Source organism: Lotus japonicus, chromosome 2, assembly GCF_012489685.1.
Source record: "Lotus japonicus ecotype B-129 chromosome 2, LjGifu_v1.2".
NCBI classification, from domain to species: Eukaryota; Viridiplantae; Streptophyta; class Magnoliopsida; order Fabales; family Fabaceae; genus Lotus; species Lotus japonicus.
This window is the reverse complement of record NC_080042.1, coordinates 69463111-69482911: the sequence shown is the minus strand read 5'-3', so window position 1 is coordinate 69482911 and position 19801 is coordinate 69463111. Positions and strand designations below refer to the sequence as shown.

The 19801-nt window shown below is 33.5% G+C and overlaps 2 protein-coding genes across 3 annotated transcripts; both read left to right on the top strand.

Annotated features, from left to right (window-relative positions):
* The first annotated feature begins 609 nt into the window (after positions 1 to 609).
* LOC130739127 (cycloartenol synthase-like) lies at positions 610 to 8626 on the top strand. 2 transcript variants are annotated; one of them, XM_057591355.1, is made up of 18 exons: positions 610 to 766; positions 1034 to 1271; positions 1582 to 1767; positions 2778 to 3062; positions 3253 to 3337; positions 3435 to 3601; positions 3909 to 4097; positions 4238 to 4351; positions 4734 to 4856; positions 4922 to 5044; positions 5696 to 5794; positions 6430 to 6486; positions 6558 to 6604; positions 6687 to 6830; positions 7109 to 7286; positions 7391 to 7471; positions 7678 to 7761; positions 8047 to 8626. In XM_057591355.1, exons 2-18 carry the CDS (start codon positions 1071 to 1073, stop codon positions 8167 to 8169), a joined length of 2286 nt encoding a protein of 761 aa, XP_057447338.1. In that variant the 5' UTR covers positions 610 to 766; positions 1034 to 1070; the 3' UTR covers positions 8170 to 8626. The 2 variants fall into 2 exon arrangements, with proteins under 2 accessions (XP_057447338.1, XP_057447339.1); XM_057591356.1 differs by lacking the exons at positions 610 to 766; positions 1034 to 1271; positions 1582 to 1767 and having other exon boundaries at positions 2829 to 3021.
* Positions 8627 to 10549: 1923 nt separating this feature from the next.
* On the top strand, positions 10550 to 19621 carry LOC130739126 (cycloartenol synthase-like). The gene is made up of 17 exons (XM_057591354.1): positions 10550 to 10852; positions 10983 to 11168; positions 11893 to 12177; positions 12373 to 12457; positions 12691 to 12857; positions 13670 to 13858; positions 14449 to 14562; positions 14745 to 14867; positions 14969 to 15091; positions 15516 to 15614; positions 16431 to 16487; positions 16661 to 16707; positions 16786 to 16929; positions 17793 to 17970; positions 18099 to 18179; positions 18296 to 18379; positions 19312 to 19621. The coding sequence occupies exons 1-17, from the start codon at positions 10652 to 10654 to the stop codon at positions 19450 to 19452; spliced, it is 2304 nt and encodes a 767-aa protein (XP_057447337.1). The 5' UTR covers positions 10550 to 10651; the 3' UTR covers positions 19453 to 19621.
* The last annotated feature ends 180 nt before the right edge of the window (positions 19622 to 19801 follow it).

Genomic DNA, 19801 nt, shown 5'->3' with positions numbered 1-19801 from the left:
AAGGTTTGAAATTCGTACCATTTCATGATTTTTGTATAAAATGAAGATATGATAAGTAAATGTTGAATAATGTGTACTTCAATCGATTACATTAAATTTAGAGATATAGTATGTATGTAATTTATAAGCCATATTTATTTATTGAGTTTTTTTTTTATGCGCAGACTGTGTCAAAAAGTTTTACACATTTATCCAATTAGAATTCATTAATTTACCATATCATAATTTAAAATATTTAAAATGAAAAATGAAGATATGTAATTAAATACACACCGTCAGTAAAATCGTCAGTGCATATAAATTAAATCTTTATTTATATGTTTAAAATATATCATAGATTAGGCATAAACTATCAATTAATTTTTAAATTACATCAAGTTAATCATTAAGCTCGATCTATTATGAGAACTTTTGGTTTGTGTGTGTATCTCATACATGGTCCCACTATTTGAAAATCTAAAAAGAAAGATTTGTAGAAAAAGAATTATAAATATTTAATTCACTTAAGTAAGTTACAAATGTGAGTTTTGTGTATGAAAAAAGAAAAAGAAAAAAAATTCAGAGAGCTAGTCTCACAAGATATATATTTTCAAAGTTTGAAGAGGATTACCTAACACTTGTATGAGATAAAACAATTTATTGTTTCTATAAAGGTTACTTCTCCCACTTCATTTCCTAGACACTTAGCTCGATTCCTGTATATGGTTTGGATTAGAGAGCATGCTCTTCCTCCTAAGGACGGAAACAACCTGAAATCATTGAGAAGGTAGTATGTATGTTTATTGAATTAAGATTATATTTTCTTACTTTAAATTTTCAGTTGTTTAATTAACTTCTACTAAGAAATTTTCAAACTCATGAAAAGCACCCTGCGGAATCTTTAAGTGTGTGTGTTGTACTTGAATCAAGTGTCTATTTAATTAGGAGCAAGAAATTTCAAACTCAATTATTTTTACTTGCACCGTTTACATAAGCATACTGATAGTAATTAATTTGCCACAGTTAATTAAATTTTGGCATTGTTGTATGGTAGGTTCTCAATTTAATTAGTTCAAGAAAAGAAATTGAAGATGTGGAAGCTGAAGGTTTCAGAGAGCAAAGAGGAAGAGTTGGTAAAAAGTGTGAATAACCATGTTGGAAGACAATTTTGGGAGTTCGATCCTAATCTTGGAACTGAACAAGAGCGAGCTCAAGTGGAACAAGCTCGCAAAGAATTTAACCAGAACCGTTTCCAAACTAAGCATAGTTCCGATCTCTTAATGAGATTCCAGGTACACAGTTGTTTTTATATATGATCACTTTAGGTTCCGTTTGAAAAACAGCTTAATTAAACGCGCGCTTGTATTATAAGCTCAATTTGTAGAGAATAGTAGTTAACATGCGTATAAGAACTTATTTTATAGAATAAGCCTAAATAAGCGGTTAATAAACTCTTTCAAACGAGGTGTCTTAATTTTTCGTTTGTTCATCTTAAAATGTTGTTATATATATATATATATATTAATTGATTGTTGTTAAAAAATTAACTAAATATCATTGTTGAGCTCAATGCATTTTTTCTTTGGCTCATGGCGTTTGCAGTTTGAGAGGGAAAATGGAATAAACATGAAGATTAAGAAAGTGAACATTCAAAAGGTGGAAGATATAAGTGAAGAAGTTGTGAGAGCTACGCTGAAAAGAGCCTTGACATGTTACTCAACCTTGCAAACTCAGGATGGTTTCTGGCCTGGTGACTATGGCGGCCCTATGTTTCTTCTACCTGGTTTGGTATGAGCAAAACTCTTTCTTTGTTAATTTGACTAGTTTTTTTTTTTTTTTAAATAACCATTAGAGCTTTCAATTTGAGTATTAATCTACGACTTTGAGTTGGTTAGAATTCAGCTCGTGCAAACCCCGAGTCAGATTGGCTCGACTCGTTTTTATTTTGCAGATATCATATTTTGAGCACTAATACAATCATCTTCACATGCTCCCCATTTCGTTAGATAATTTTTTTTTGTGATTGGTCCAAGCAATTGGATCTAAGAGTTTCACAATGTTTGGGCCACCCTTCTTGGCCCATGTTTTTTCGCCCTTCTAAATTCACATGCAGTCTTTCATAACAGCATAAGTGTGTGTTTGGTTTCAAATCTGGAGAGGCCAAACGTGGATCCAGAAATCCAAAAGCAACTATTTCTTGCTTCTGTAAACGTGGATCCTGAATGAGTTTTCCAAACACACACTAAGTCTATTGGCCACGCTTTAAAAGTCAACTTTACCCTCTATATTCGTCAAATTCAACAGGATGAAATTCATTATGCAGAGACTCTTCAAGAAGTGATTCCACATAATGATGCATTTAAACATTTTAACCTCTTTGCCAATCACGAATTGAATGAATTGATGCCAATTAAATTAATAGATAAAATTTTGCCGCTCACGGTATAGTCTTATTCGATTTAAACATAATTGTATGAAAGTAGAGGAGAATACTTGTGGTTTTTAAAAAAATATTATAAGTGACCAATAAAATTAGAAAAAAAAGTGAATCTTAGATATGTAGATTATAAGTCAGTAAAACTATAGATCAATTATCAATTATCTCCCATACCAAATTGAATAATATGTCCAGCAAAAGAAAGAAGCCTCACAAGAGCTTTGCTTGTACACAAGTTCATGTTTGAAAATTATCTTACAATTGATTTTAAAGTCAGAACCATTATTTAAAAAAATTATGAAGATTTAATAATTGATTTGTAAAAAAGAATTTAATCAAAACATGTTATAATTATGTGTAGGTGATTGGATTATCGGTGACTGGAACCCTTAATACAGTGTTGTCGCCTCAGCATCAAAGTGAGATGAAGCGGTATGTGTTGAATCACCAGAACGAAGATGGAGGGTGGGGATTGCACATAGAAGGCCCCACCACAATGTTTGGCACTGTTCTTAACTATGTAACCATGAGATTACTCGGAGTAGGCATCGAAGGTGGAGATGGCGCCATGCACAAAGCAAGAAGATGGATTCTTAGCCGTGGAGGTGCCACTTCTATTCCTTCCTGGGGAAAATTTTGGCTTTCTGTAAGTAGGTGTGAGTAATAATAGAAAGGACATTATTTTAATAAAGTTCATGTGAAAAACATTTGATTGTGTCCAAAGATAGGTTTACTATCTATTTACATAATGAATATTGTAATGGTTTTTGGTTATAGATTAATCAAATGGAACATGTGTATTAATGAAAATGGGTTATTGCCTTATTGGAATTTAGGTGCTAGGTGTATACGAATGGAGCGGGATCAACCCAATCAATCCAGAATTATGGTTGCTTCCCTACTTTTTTCCTTTGCACCCAGGTTCTCATGAATTCTACAATTAATATTCTAAGAATTATTAGATGCTTATAAGTTATAACCTTTACCATTGATTAATATAAAATTGAATACAATTTAGGGAGGATGTGGTGTCACACTAGACATGTGTATCTACCAATGTCATATTTATATAGCAGAAGATTTGTGGGACCTTTCAATGCACTTGTGTTATCCCTGAGGAAGGAGCTCTATACCCTTCCTTATCATCTACTTGATTGGGACCAAGCTAGAAATCTATGTGCCAAGGTAGTGTGGACTTTTCTTTATATAAATGTCTAATTAGTAATTAGTTAATTACTTTGGCAACCCCACTTCTATTTACTTGTAATTAACTAGACATTACAGATTGTTATTTTATCAATTAAATTAATTTCTAAAAAAATACAAAAATAAAGCTTTGAACAATTTTATTTTTCAAAAAAGCATGTGAACAATACATATTGGATAATTACTGATAGTAAACAATGAACATAAAATATACCTGAAAGAATCATATATAATTTTCTCAGAATAAAATAAATTTCTGAATCTTATTATAATGGAAATATTGCAGGAAGATTTGTACCATCCACGCCCAGGAATCCAAAAAGTTTTATGGGGTTTTCTTCACCATTTTGGGGAACCTCTTCTTACACACTGGCCATTCTCCAAGCTAAGGAAGAAAGGTCTCAATCATGTAATGCAGCATATTCACTACGAGAATCAAAATTCAAACTACACCTGCATTGGTCCCGTTAATAAGGTAGTGTTTTCATAAACTTCTTAAGTGAATATTTTGACTGTCAACCTTTGTTGTTGGTGTAAATTTGATAACTTTTTGTTGAATTATATTTCTTAGTAATTTGAATTCAGATGACCAAACTGACAAGCCTTCTAACACAGGTATTAAACCTGGTTTGTTGTTGGTTGGAGAATCCCAATTCTGAGGCATTTAAGTGTCACATTTCAAGAATCAAAGACTATCTCTGGGTGGCTGAGGATGGGATGAAAATGCAGGTTTTACATCAATTACCTTATGAAAAATACTAGCAATCGTTACTTTTTAACGCTCTCTTATTTATTAATTGAAATTCATATTGGGGTCCACTGAAAAGATAGGTCACACTTTCAATTTAGTGGGACCTACATGAATTTCATTTAATAAATGAGATAACATTGAAAATAGTTGAAAAGAGAGTGTTAAAGTGAGTGTTGCTAGCACTCATCATTACCTATTTGCCATTACATTGCCAACATATTCCATATACTATTAAGTTTTGATAGGACAAATTAGTTATCCATGTCTATATAAGTTAACAAATGCATGTGAACTAATTTCAGTTTAGATTTGTGATTAAATATTGGCCTGCAAATTCTGAAGAGGGTTGTTCGATGTTAGGGATATGGGGGTTCTCAAATTTGGGATGTTGCCTTTTCTGTTCAAGCTATCTTGGCTACCAATCTTGTTGATGAATATGGTTCAATGCTTAGGAAAGCAAATAATTTCTTGAAGTGCTCACAGGTATGGTTCAATACTAAGATAAATGCTATATGAATTGATTATGATAAATACATTTGGCTTTGAAGGTTACAAAGAATAGCTCTGGCAATCCTAGTCACTGGTATCGCCACATTTCTAAAGGCGGTTGGACTCTCTCAACAGCAGACAATGGTTGGGTTGTATCAGATTGCACTGCAGAAGGCTTGAAGGTAATGTTGATGAATAGATTCCATTAATTTCTATAGAACATTAATTTATCAAACATTAGGATCAGTTAAATTAAGACGCAAAAATAGATCTTGCTTTCAAAAAAGCTCTTATGTTGGTTTGTATAAATGCTGTATTTGAAAGCACATGTCTGCTTGGTTCATTATCTACTCTACTCTAGGAGTATGTTTGTGAACTAGTTAAAATTATGGTGCATGAATAGCAATGGTCCGTTTTTTGAGAAGCAAAAATTTGTTGCTTCTAACCAAACGTATATTTGGCACACACCAACAGAGAAACAAGCATCCACTATATGTTTTAATCAATTTTTTTTTGTCTATATGTCAAAGTTCTCCTTCAAAGCTCAAATAAAGGAACATTATATTTAACTAGTTTTAATTCAACTTTGAAATGAACTTATTTCTCTTCCCCATAATTTTGGAAAGCAACTAAAGAAATGAAATTCTGATTGGTGAAAAGTTTTCAATTGAAGCATAGACCTATATAGATAGTGATGGACTGAGATTTACAAATTAATTAGATGACCGTTAAGCATTAAAATCATATCCAAAGTTAAGTAATATAATGTACTCTTAAGTTATTAAGTTGTAAAAAATTAACCATGGGATGTAACTTGTTCCTGTTCTTATCAGGTATCCCTTTTGTTATCAAACTTGCCATCTGAGACTGTTGGGAAAGCAATGGAAACAGAACAATTATGTGATGCTGTTAACTTGATTTTATCCCTGCAGGTACTCACTAATCATATTGAACATATATAGTATTAAACAGGTTTAATTGGTCTAGATCTGTAATAATAAAGGAAAAAAGATGTTTTAGTATGACTGTAGAAGATATCCCTGTCGCGAGAGGCTATACAAAGTGGATTTCACTCAAATGCAACAAATGCCATAGCTAAAACCAGTACATTGGAAACTGTAAATTGTTGGACTGGAGAATTATCGCCTAGGAAATATGATAATTAATACAATAATCATGCCTATGCGATATACTTCAAATCTTTATTCTTCAACCAATTTTGTGCTTCAAATTATCAGTTTTATAAAACTTACGAACTCATTTTTTTTGTTTCAAGTACATTTTGAGGGAAAGAGGTGCTGTCATAGCTTGATTTCATATCTTGCTAATAATTTATCCTTTACTTTGAAATCTAATATACAAATAAAATATAAGACAATGTCATAATATAGCTGTACAGTGTGCGAGTTTACATCTAGTTTCAACTGAACCTAAAGTCATCCATCACTCGCTGATTCATATTCCTACTCAGACAATTTTGTTCCTCAACTATGCTTCTATGCATAAGTTAGCAAGATTCATATTCAAAATTAGAACTTCATCCATTTTCTTTTCCATGTTATTACAGAATAGAAATGGTGGATTTGCATCCTATGAGCTCACAAGATCTTATGCATGGCTAGAGGTAAAGCATATACTTTCTCTTTAATATGGAAGATTAGATTTAGATTCTTAACACACTTTTTTCTATGACAGAAAATAAATCCAGTTGAAACATTTGAAGAGATCATGATTGATTTCCAGTACGTCTAACATATTTTCTTGTAATTTCTATGCCTACATTAATGTTATTAGGATTTATGACGAGTCCATAATTTGTTAAAGGTATGTAGAATGCACATCAGCAGCAATTCAAGGTCTTGCCTTATTCACAGAACGTTATCCAGAGCACAGGAGGATAGAAATTGAAACTTGTATTGCCAAGGCGGCCAACTATATCGAAAGCATACAATTAGCTGATGGCTCATGGTTTGCTCTATTTGTCTAGAAACTAACTCTTTTTAGTGCATGTTATTCATTCAGTGCATGTTTGAAAATACTTCTATATTCGATTTTGAAGCCAGAATTAATTCTCAGGAGAAGCTTCTATGGGTAGATTCTGCCTTTTAGAATTAATTCTGATGAATGAGAAGTTGATCCAAACATTCTATGAAGCAATTCAAGAAAAGTTGATCCAAATTGAATTCTAACAAAATGATTTATAATGTAAAGGTAAGTTGTGTAAAGATTTGTAATTCATTAACTAGGTATGGATCATGGGGAATTTGCTACACATATGGAACATGGTTTGGAATAAAGGGGCTCATAGCTGCCGGTAAGAGCTACCAAGATAGCCACAGCATTAGAAGAGCATGTGAATTTTTGCTTTCCAAACAACAAATTTCTGGTGGCTGGGGAGAGAGCTATATCTCATGCCAACAAAATGTAACATGAAGATTACCCTGTCACTGTGATTTATAGAAGCTTAGTTCAATCCCATCCAGCATAATTTTTCACTAGTTATTGATAAGAAATTGTACAAACAACAGGTATACACAAATCTAGAGGGAAATAAGTCTCATCTAGTGAACACAGCATGGGCTATGTTGGCACTTATTGAAGCAGGCCAGGTACAATATACAAGGCTATGTTTTACTTCTGATCTAACTTTTGTAATGATTGGTTATACATGAAATTTAATTTTTGTTCTTTTTTTTCCCCCTCTTTCTTCTGTTTTTATATGCTAGCCTAATTTCTTCTTTTTTTACTCTCTTCTCACAATTATTCATACCATTGGTATCATACTAAATAAAATTTATCTAATTTTATCATGTAGGCCCAAAGAGATCCAGCCCCATTGCATCGTGCAGCCAAGGTGTTGATCAATTCACAAATGGAAAATGGGGAGTTTCCTCAACAGGTAACAATAAACAAGTAACAACAGCCAAAGATGTGCAATTGTGGTGTAGATCACTCAGAAAGATAATTCTTTTTACAGAAAAAGTAATTTTAGATTTATAAATCTGACCATTAACTTGTTAGACCACCAGCCAAAGATGTGCAATTGTGATACTTTTAAACAAAAGTACAAAACTTCTATCATTATACAGCAAGCCTTGATCTCAACACTCTTAATTACTTTTGATCAATTCAACTCTAGTATAACTGCTTTTATTTGACCAATATCTAATATGATCTTTTGTAGGAAATCATGGGAATCTTCAACAAGACTTGTACAATAAGTTACTCTGCATACAGGAACATTTTTCCAATATGGGCCCTTGGAGTATATCGAAGTCATGTATTGATCTGTGGTGGAAAAGAATAAAAAGCAAGCACATAACCGAAGTAATTTTCTGCTCTTCTATTTACTATTGGCTACTTATTTTCCAAGAGAATGATATAATAAATTAGCCTACAGTTGAAGAAATGTAAAGTGAATAAATTATGGCTGTGCAATGGGTGTGTTTGGTCGGTTTCAGACCCATTTTGGCCCTCTATATTTGTACATAGAACAGAATATGTCAAACATACTATATTGAACGTTGAGGATATTTTTTGTAATGATGGTTTTTTTCCATCTATTCAGGATTTCTTTTTTTCTTTCATTTTTTTTGTCCCTTGAAAATAATGGAAAGCAGTATTAGCTAGATGCTTATTACTGATGTCATGTTTAATAGATAGGATTGTGATCTTCTTGCTTGTATATGTGTTGATGTTTTTATTGGGTTGTGAATTTGTGAGCAACCATGTAACATAATGTAGTGTTTTATATTCTTTTATCATTGCACAATTGCCCCTGATATGTTCCTTAGATTTTCATTCCACAAGCCGACCATTTTGTAAAACTGGTTGGAATTATGAGGCCTCATTAAAGTCATTGAGTAGATAGTTTTGGATCACTAGCAGCTCAGCTGACCAATTTGAAAGCCATGCAATTATAAGGCCCCATTGAATTCATTAGCTCTGTGAGTAGGGAGTTCGCGGTTCGGTTTGGACCGATTTTAGGTTTCGTTGACCGGTTCGGTTTCGTTTGTTTGTTAGTAAAAAGATTTCCAAAACCGAACTGAACCAAACCAATGATGAACGGTTTTGATCGATTCGGTTCATCGGTTTCACAACTTTTATTTTTGACAATATCAATTTCACAACTTTAAATATATAGCAACCACATATGATTCACAACTTAACAATGCATAAAAATGCTAAATCAATAACTCAATCATAGCTTACTCCAAAATCCATAATCAACAACTTAAGTACTTAACAATGTAGAAATGATTAAATTAATGTTTAATATTAGTACCATTACAAATTAATAATAGAAAACAAAAACATAATAAGTCTAACATGAACAATATTTCTTCAAAACATTTCTTTATAATATATATATATATATATTAAAATATTTCATAAATATATATCATCGGTTCCGTTCATTGGTTTTTAATTTTTCAAACCGTGAACCGAACCAATCTTCATTTTTTTTATCGGTTTGGATCGGTTTTGAACCGAATAATAATAAAAAAACAATTCAATTACAACGGTTCGGTTTATTTTGTGATTAGTCTACCTAACAACAATTATGATAGAGCTGGTGGGCCCTTGAAAATAATGGTAAGCCAATAAAGATTCACAAACACCCCTACAGTAGGGACATAAAAAAACATAGATTTTCCTACGAATTTTGCTTCAAATTTAGCGCGGCTAATTAGCGGGCGAAAATTCGTTTCCTGCAGAAATTTCTTAGAGAACAGTACTTTCCTGCGGATTTTCTTACGAACTTCTCCTTCAAATATTTCCGATGCAAAATCCGCAGAAAAATGTGAAGGAAAAAATGTATTTTTTCAGGCTTAATAACTCTTTTGGTCACTCACTTATCACAATTTTGCACTTTTGGTCCCTCCAGAAAAAAATTAGCAAAATTAGTCACTCACATTTACACACTTTTGCCGTTTTTGTCCCAAATATGGATTCTTTTTGGAAAAAAATTAAGCAATGTGGAGGATCAAAAGTGCAAATTTTTTAATGGGGATCAAAAATGTAAAATCGTGTAAGTGAGGGACCAAATGAGCTATTAAGCCTTTTTTTATGTCCTACTGTATCAATGTTTATGAATCATTAATTATTGATGTCAAGCCTAATAGAGGATTGTGATTTTTTGCTTGTTTATGTGTTGATATTTTTATTGGGTTGTGAATTTCTCAGCAACCATTTGACATAACGTAGTGTTTTATATTCTTTTAAAACGGTAGAATTTTCATATGACATGTTCCTTAGAATTTTATGCCACTAGCCGACCAATTTGAAAAACTTGTTGGAATTATGTGGCCTCATTAAAGTCATTGATTAGTTCTGGATCACTATAACAGGTCAGCTGACCAATTTGAAAGATTTGGAATTCTATGGCCTCATTAGAGCCATTAGCTTTCTGAGTGAGAATTAACAGCATCAACTGACCAATATTTTATCTTTATCAATGTATCTCTAAAATCATATCCCTACAATCGTGTGATTAATTTTTTACCCCTACAGTCAGTGTTGCGGTAGAGGACTGACTAACTTGAATCACTCCTCAGAAATTAGAATTCTATGGCTTCAATCCTTTTCTGAGTCAATTCTCCATGGACTCGTTACAATCATTGACTATTGGTTGACTCTACTATTGGGATCCACACACTGAATTTCCTTCATTATTTGAGGTGAAGACAATTTATTAGATGGCCCCAGCAACGACTTCTACTCAGTGCTATCAATTGAACATCTTAAAAGAAAGGAGAATGAAAAATAAAAATTAGAAGAGAGAAAAGATGTGGAAGCTAAGGATTTCAGAGAGCAAAGAGGATGAGTTGATTAGAAGTGTGAATAACCATGTTGGAAGACAGTTCTGGGAGTTTGATCCTGATCTTGGAACTGAACAAGAACGAGCTCAAGTGGAACAAGCTCGCAAAGAATTTAACCAAAACCGCTTCAAAACTAAGAATAGTTCTGATCTCTTAATGAGACTCCAGGTACATGCAATTCATGTTTAGTTTGATACATATAAATGCATGTGATTCTCTTCACTATTAATTAATACATATAAATATTGTTGAGCTCAGTACTACTATAACTTTAATTTGGTTTATGAACCATTTGTAGTTTGAGAGGGAAAATGGAGTAAACATGAAGGTTAAGAATGTGAACATTCAAAAGGAGGAAGATATAACTGAGGAAGTTGTGGAAGACACACTGAAAAGAGCCTTGAGATGTTACTCAACCCTGCAGGCTCAGGATGGTTTCTGGCCTGGTGACTATGCTGGCGCTATGTTTATGCTCCCCGGATTGGTAACAGCAAATCCCTTTCTTTTTTGTTTGGTCGCAATAGAAATTTTATATGAGCGCTCTCATTTGTGTATGCTGAAATTTTGGCGACACTCGCACACATGCGGTTTGTGGTGGTTTTTTACTGCCTCAAACTGAAGAGTAAAAAGGTTCGATGGTTTGTAGCAGTTGAAAACTGTTCAACTGCCACAAACTGCAGGTGTCAGCGGTGTCGTTGAAATTTCAATTATCACAAATCTCATTCAATTATTTTTTGATTGTCTAAATTTTTAGGTTTGATTTAACCTCATTTAAATGAATCAATATAATTTAAGATAAGGGTAAGAAATTTCATAATTTTTTTTTATAAATAATCTTATTGGTTAGGTCAAAAAAAATCTTGAACTTTAGGGCGAAGCTAGACAACTCTTTTTATATTCATTTATATTTTATAGACAACTTTATGCTCCTTATTGAAACAATCATGGTTAGCATTTTACTATTCAGTGTCCTGATTGTGGGAGTGAGAGATTAATCTCACAACTACTGGTTGTGGGAATTGGTTTAACAAAAAAATCACCTAACGCAATTGAAAATAGATTAATGAACAAGTTATTATTTGCTCATGCTAATGTGAATTAAGTGCAAGTTAAAACAAACTTACCATCAATTAATTGGGAGACCAAATAATGTGTCCAGCAAAATGAGTAAGACTCATAAATAAGAGCCTTGGTTTAATTATGGGTAGGTGATTGGATTATCGGTGACTGGGGCCCTCAATGCAGCCTTGTCACCTGAGCATCAAAGCGAGATGAAGCGGTATGTGTTAAACCACCAAAATGAAGATGGCGGGTGGGGATTGCACATAGAAGGCCCCACCACAATGTTTGGGACGGTCCTCAACTATGTTGCCATGAGATTACTTGGAGAAGACATTGACGGTGGAGATGGCGCCATGAAGAAAGCAAGGAAGTGGATTCTTGACCGTGGAGGCGCAACTTCTATTCCCTCATGGGGCAAATTCTGGCTTTCAGTAAGTGTGTTTGTTTATGAGAATTGTCAATATCATGATTTATTATCCAATTGAGATATGAATTAGAGATCATTTTTAAAACATTGGCAGTGATTAAAAACAACCGTTAATACATATGTCAATTGAATGTCACTCAAATCAGATGTCTTTCTATTAATTAGTACTCTAATGAAAATGTGTTAATTTAAAAATCAGGTGCTTGGCGTATATGAATGGCGAGGGATCAACCCAATGCCTCCAGAGCTTTGGCTGCTCCCATACTCTCTTCCTTCGCATCCAGGTCTCGTAACTTAATTTGATAGTTTTATGATGGCCATTAATGTTTGCGGCAGTTAAATCCACCCTAAAAATGTGTGTCGGAAATATGTCAATAAAAATTTATGTACACATACTATTACGTTGGTTAGAAAAGTCAAGTAACTTCATCGTTTGATCTTTATAACTTTTAGCAAACATTTATGTAATTTATCATAAACAATAAATTGAGACGTGTGTGTCCCATACTATTGACAGGAAGGATGTGGTGTCACACACGGCTTGTATATCTTTCGATGTCATATTTATATGGTAGACGATTTGTGGGTCCTTTCAATGCACTTGTGTTATCCCTAAGAAAGGAGCTCTATACTCTTCCCTATCATCTCCTCGATTGGAATGAGGCTAGAAATCTATGTGCCAAGGTACAATATTAGTAATTTTTTATATACTTATAAACTATCGCTTTTGACATTTCCTTTTGTGATGAATTTTGACCGCCTCAAAATTCAATTTTATTTTCTAATTTTGATCTCCACAAAAGTGGATGCCGGGAATGATTTATCACAATTCAGTGGTCTACAAATCAACCTTCTATCTCGAATGCCTACATAATGCAATCTCATTCGAAAATTTTAAATGTCCAAATGAGTTCCAAAAGTGATTAAAATTGTTATTTTTTAGCATATATTTTTAGGGCTCATTTGATATGTGTATAGTATAAATTCTGATAGTATTAGACCTGATAGCATTAGACTTGATAGAATATTATCTGATAAAAATTTAATATTATACGAAGTTTGATCATATACTATATAACTTACTATATCATTTAAATTGATATAATGATATGTTTGGTGGAGGATGAGGGTGGTGGAGAGTGGTGGTAGTGAGTGGCGGCAGTGGCAGCAGGTGGTGGTAATGGCGGAGGTGGTGGTGACAATGGCGACATCGACAATAGTGGCAGTTGAGGGTGGTGGGTGTTGTGGCAGTGGATTACATAATTTCAATTAGTTTATACATTAGAATCTTATCAAGCCTTTACCCATCTATCATTTCTATCATTTTAGTGTATAAGAGTAGAATCATTGGTAAGTTTATCTTTATCTTATACAATATTAGTACCAAACAACATATAAACTTATAATGTATTTTATAAGCTTATACTATCATGGCTAAAATATATTACTGACATTAACATTAGTTTAGTTGCAATGTTGCTGTCTGTTTATTGCAGGAAGATTTGAGTCATCCACGCCCAGGAATCCAAAACATTTTATGGGGTTTGCTTCACCATGTTGGGGAACCTCTTCTCACACACAAGCTCTTCTCCAGGCTAAGGCAGAAAGCGCTCCATCATGTAATGGAACATATACACAACGAGGATGAAGCATCAAACTACATTTGCATTGGCCCCGTTAATAAGGTAAATAAAGTTATAGCATTAACTACTTTTGTATCATCTTGTTTATCACTGGCTTTAAAACTCACATTATTAAGTTAATACACAGACCACATGTTTGAAAATATGTGTCAATGATATGTTACCAGAAAAATCCATTCATTTTAACTCAATATGCATGATAGCTAGAAAACATGGGCATATCACCCACTTGTCTAAAGTGAAAGATGGATAACAACCTTCCTTGATTATCTCAAGACAGTCTTAATGCATGTTAGGAAACACTTCTACAATTGATATTGGAGTCAGAATCAATATTTGGGGAGAAGCTTCTATGAGTAGTTTCTCGATGTCAGAACTTATTCTGATGAAAGAGAAAATAGTCTGAACATGCTTTAACTTACTTCTTTCAGCAATATAATAGTAGTGGTTTTCTTTGAGTTAAATATGCCTTATTCAAAACATTTGCATAAAGCACCAGATAGGTGAAAAGATCCTATCACCTAACTGAACATTTTGTCTGTCACCATTTGTGGTTGCAAACTAATAACATTTTGTTGAATTACTTATTAATTTGAATTGAGAGAACTAAACTAACAAGCCCTCTAAAACAGGTATTAAACATGATATGTTGCTGGTTGGAGGACCCCAATTCCCAGGCATTTAAGTATCACATTTCAAGAATCAAAGACTATCTCTGGGTGGCTGAGGATGGAATGAAAATGCAGGTTCTACATCAATTAGCTCTTTGCCATTATGTTACTATCAGATTCTTTAAACCAACAATATCCTTTAAGTTTTGATAGGAAAAATGAAATACCTGTATCTTCATAAGTTGCATCTTTGAATTCAATTTAGTGTTGCGATTACATATTCCCTTGAAAATTCTGATACAGTTTTTCTATGTTAGGGATATGGCGGTTCTCAACTTTGGGATGTTGCTTTTTCTGTTCAAGCTATCTTGGCTACCAACCTTGATGATGAGTATGGTTCAATGCTTAAAAGAGCAAATGAGTTCATTAAATGCTCACAGGTATTCTATATAAACTGAAACTTCTGAGAAGTATAGAAGAAACTAAGATATATATTGTATGAAATATTGATTATGACAAATCCGTTGGTTTGGCTTTGAAGATTACAACAAACAGCTCTAGTAACCCTAGTGCCTGGTATCGCCACATTTCGAAAGGTAGTTGGGGTTTCTCAACTCCAGACAATGGTTGGCCTGTATCAGATTGCACTGCAGAAGGCTTGAAGGTAAACTTTGATGAATGGAATTGCCACTAGTTTCAACTTTCAATAGAACCAATTTGTCAAACATTAAGATCAGTTAAATTAAGAAACAAAATTAGCTCTTGCCTTAAAATGAAACTTCTATTTGGCTGAAAACAGGACAACTCTTTTGAAATGAGCATTTCCCAAAACATGGTAATATGGAATCTCATTGTTATCATAATCAAATTGCTTTCTACAAGTGAAAGTTCTCAGAATAATAAAAGTTTTTTGACTGGATAAAAGTCATTTGAGCATAAGGCTTTATAGATAATGATGGGGATTTTATGAATTAATTTAGATGACAGCTAGAGCATTTAAATCATATTGAAAGTAAGCTAATAGATACTTAAATCACTAGGTTATATGAAAGTGATCATGTTGTTTATTCTGTTCATGTTCTTTTCAGGCAGCCATTTTGCTATCAAACTTTCCATCTGAAACTGTTGGGAAAGCTATGGAAACAGAAAAATTATATGATGCTGTTAGTTGGGTTTTATCTATGCAGGTACCCACTAATCATACCAAACATATATAGCACTAAACGGGTTCGTTCTATATCTGTAAAAAGTAAGTGCAAGTTTGGAATGTCTTCTATAATTTTGTAAAGTCTTCTATAATTGATTCTAAATCCAAAATCAATTTTGCAAAGAAGCATTTGAGTAACTTCTGGATGTCAAAAATGATTCTGAGGAAAGATAAGTTGGTTCAAGCATGTTTTCATTAAGCCTGGAGAAGATATCCATGTCTTGAGAGGTTATACAAAGTGGATTTCACTCAAATGAAAATGCCACAGTTAAAAGTAGTACAATGGGAACTGTAAATTAGTGGACCAGAGTGTTGTGGTCTGTGATATTGGAGAATCAATTTGTATCTATCGCTCTCTTCATACGTATTAAATAGGTGGACTCCTTGAATATTTATGAAGAGAGAGATAGACACAATGTTTTACTTAAGTTTGTGTCATGTTGCTTGAGAGGATCCTAAGCCTGGAGAATAACATAATAAGGTCAACTATTCATTATTCAACTTAACTTGAAGTCATCCATCACTTGTTACTTCATATGCAAGTTCAGACATTTTATTATCAACTTCAAGAAACTATATATGCTTGAGCCTGGTGAAGGAATCATAACTGAATGAAAATTGAAAATTGCAACTTTTGAAGTCATCAATGTATTAAATCTAACTTTTTTCATAAAAGCTTTCTATTCCTTGAATCATTAAGTATTTTCTTGTGCACTAGTTAACAGGACTAATGTTCAAATTTAGGACTTCAACCTGATGCCATATGGCTTAGTTAATCTGCTCTTCCATATTGCAGAATGAAAACGGTGGATTTGCATCCTATGAGCTCACAAGATCTTATGCATGGCTAGAGGTAAAACCTTGTGCTCGTACGGATAGAGGCTTGTTGGAGGTTATCAGCTAGAAAATGCACCAAATAAGTTCGAATAAGTGCTGTTTGGTTTGCATCCAAACAACAGTTACCTTATCTTTCGCTTTATTAAGGAATGTTTGATTCAAATTTTAACACTTTTGTTTGTGTCACAGAAAATAAACCCAGTTGAAACATTTAGAGATATCATGATTGATTATCAGTAAGTCTGACATATTTTCAATTTATGTGCCAACATTACTGTGGTTTGGATTTGTAATGAGTCCGTAATTTTCTACAGGTATGTAGAATGCACATCAGCAGCAATTCAAGGTCTTGCCTTATTCACACAACGATATCCAGAGTACAGGAGAAGGGAAATAGACTCTTGTATCGCTAAGGCGGCACGCTATATCGAAAGCACACAATTAGCTGATGGCTCATGGTTTGCTTTCGAAACCCACTTCTTTTAGTACATCTCGTCCATGCATACTAGTTCAAGAAAAACGTTTCAAAAAATGGAGGGACTTAGATTTAGGAAATACAAATTTCCAAGCCAAGTAAACAACGACAACAACGAAATTTTTATCCACTAAGTGAGGTCGGCTATATGGATATCATCTAATACATATTAAAGATATCAGCTAGTTTTAGTCTGACTCACGAAAGCCTGACACAACCTTCCTCCTTTTTACCCTGGTTGATGACCGACTGCAAGGAGTTAAGTTTCTTTACGCATGTTGGATAGAATCAAAGGGCCAACATTTTTCATTGCAAAACGATGATACAGAAGTGAACAAAGAAAGAGAAAGTTTGCCTGTCTAACTTTTTTTTATTCTAAAAGGGGCTTAGATGCCCAAGCAACTGAGAACTAGTTCCTTACATACAGTGTGTTACGAGAATCAAATATAAAGGGAACCAAACTAAAGGATGGAAGACTATCATAAATTCTCATAGGCATAAGCAAGGATAACCCATTTTTGGCAAAAGTATCCGCAACTGAATTAGCTTCCCTATAGATGTGCTTCCAGTGACAATGAGATAACTGATTGATCAAACCGTTAATCTCTCAGATCAGGGTGCACTGGGGTTAGAATCTAGGCAGCCTTTATCCAGAAAATAAATAGCCAATTGAGAGTCAGATTCAATAGTGACTTTCTGAAAACCTCTTGCTCAGGCAATCTTGATATAAAGAAATAAAAGTTAACCAACATTTTTGCCTGCAATTTTTCATTGGCTATATTGAATTCTATGGTCAAATGACTATTGAAATGGCAAAATAATAAAGATTTGTAATTAACTAACTAGGTATGGATCATGGGGAATCTGTTATACATATGCAACATGGTTTGGAATAAAGGGGCTCATAGCTGCAAGTAAGAGCTACCAAGAAAGCAAAAGCATTAGAAGAGCATGTGAATTTTTGCTTTCCAAACAGCTACTTTCAGGTGGCTGGGGAGAGAGTTATCTTTCATGCGAGCTCAAGGTAATTAACATGAAACTTACCCGTCTCACACTTCTTTATTAAATAATCTACAACTATTCATCTTAAGCTTAGTTCAATTCCTTTTAGCATAGCATTGCACTAATTAATGGTAGCAATTGTGCAAACAGGTATATACAAATCTAGAAGGAAATAAGTCTCATCTAGTGAACACAGCTTGGGCTATGCTAGCGCTTATTGAAGGAGGCCAGGTATAACATATAATAAGGCAATGTGAAACTAAGCTTATTGTGGAACTGATTTTTCAGAATATTTATAAAAGTGAGATAGTTCATAAGAGCATGTCATTCTTTATTTTATCATATAGGCAGAAAGAGACCCAACCCCATTGCATCGTGCGGCCAAGGTGTTGATCAATTCACAAATGGAAAATGGGGAGTTTCCCCAACAGGTAACAATTAAGTGTGGAGTGTTGTAGTCATAATTCAAATGTTAAGGTGTTAATAACTGTTAGTTAGTTAAGTCAGTTATATAGCTATAGCATAGAATAGTTAGTTCAGTTAGTGATAATAAGCCTTCTATATAAGGTTGTGTAATTCATTCTGTTTTAATTGAGGAAGAATGATCACTCTCTCATACACTCTTTCTATTGTTCTCTCCTATCTCTAACAAATTGGCATCAAGAGCTAGCCTTGATCTAGGATCTGGATGGTGATCGAATTGAAGTTGTGTGTTACGATTTTTGATCAAGCTGTGAGAAGTGTAACTGGGTAGAATTCAGAACAAGCCTTGAAGGCAGGCATAATTATAAATAATGAGAAAAAAAAGAAGAAATGGAAGGGCAAAGGGAACGTGAACAACAAGGCAGGGTGAACCCAAAGACAGTATTACTCCAGAAATGACCCTAATAGGCCTGAATCTTCCAAGAGGAGAGTAGGACCTGGTAGGAACTATGATAATCAGAGTTCTCAGAGGAATTTTGATAAGATAAAAGTCAAGTGCTTTAAGTGTCACAAACTGGGGCACTACTCCTATAGTCCTATTAATAGAATGAAAATATTACTCAGACATCCGGTTTTCATATGGCCTTCAATCAACACACGTTTTAGCAGTTTTAAACCATTGCTAATGTTTGCGACGGTTAAAAACCGCCGCTAAATCGTGTGTTGATTGATGCAAACAGAATATTCACATATAATCCCTCTTATTAGAAAACATATTAGCTCAAATGTAACACTTGGCTAACTTGGTCACTATGTATTGTGTGAATTCTATGTAATTTTACATATCTTTTATTAAATAAATGTTTTTTTTCATATTTTATTTATCTAATCAACTCTAGTTAATCTGCATGTATTTTAACAAATTTATGATCTTTTGTAGGAAATCATGGGAGTTTATAACCAGACTGGTGTTGTCAACTACTCTGCATACAGAAACATTTTCCCAATATGGGCCCTTGGAGAATACCGAAATCGTGTATTGCTTTGTCCAGGAAAAGTGTCAAAAAATAAAAGCAACTAGCATCCTCATAAAATAATTATTGGAGAGTTTAATTTTCTGCTTTTTTATGTCCTTAATTCAGAGATTCTTTTTTTTTTTTGAAACGTAATTCAGAGATCCTTGAAATGCAAGGATAGATGTACTAAACAAACAAAATTGAACAATATTGAGATATGAAAGTTCATGGATGAAAACTTAAAAGATTTACTCCCACCCTAACAATTTGTCACGTCATTTTTACTGCCAAACCTGAAAGTAATTGTACATTATCAATCAAAAGCCATGCCTAGAATTTCAAATATTAACTGTGTTTTTTTTTTGGTACATCGGAAAGTAATATTAACCGTGTTTTAATAACAATTTAAATAAG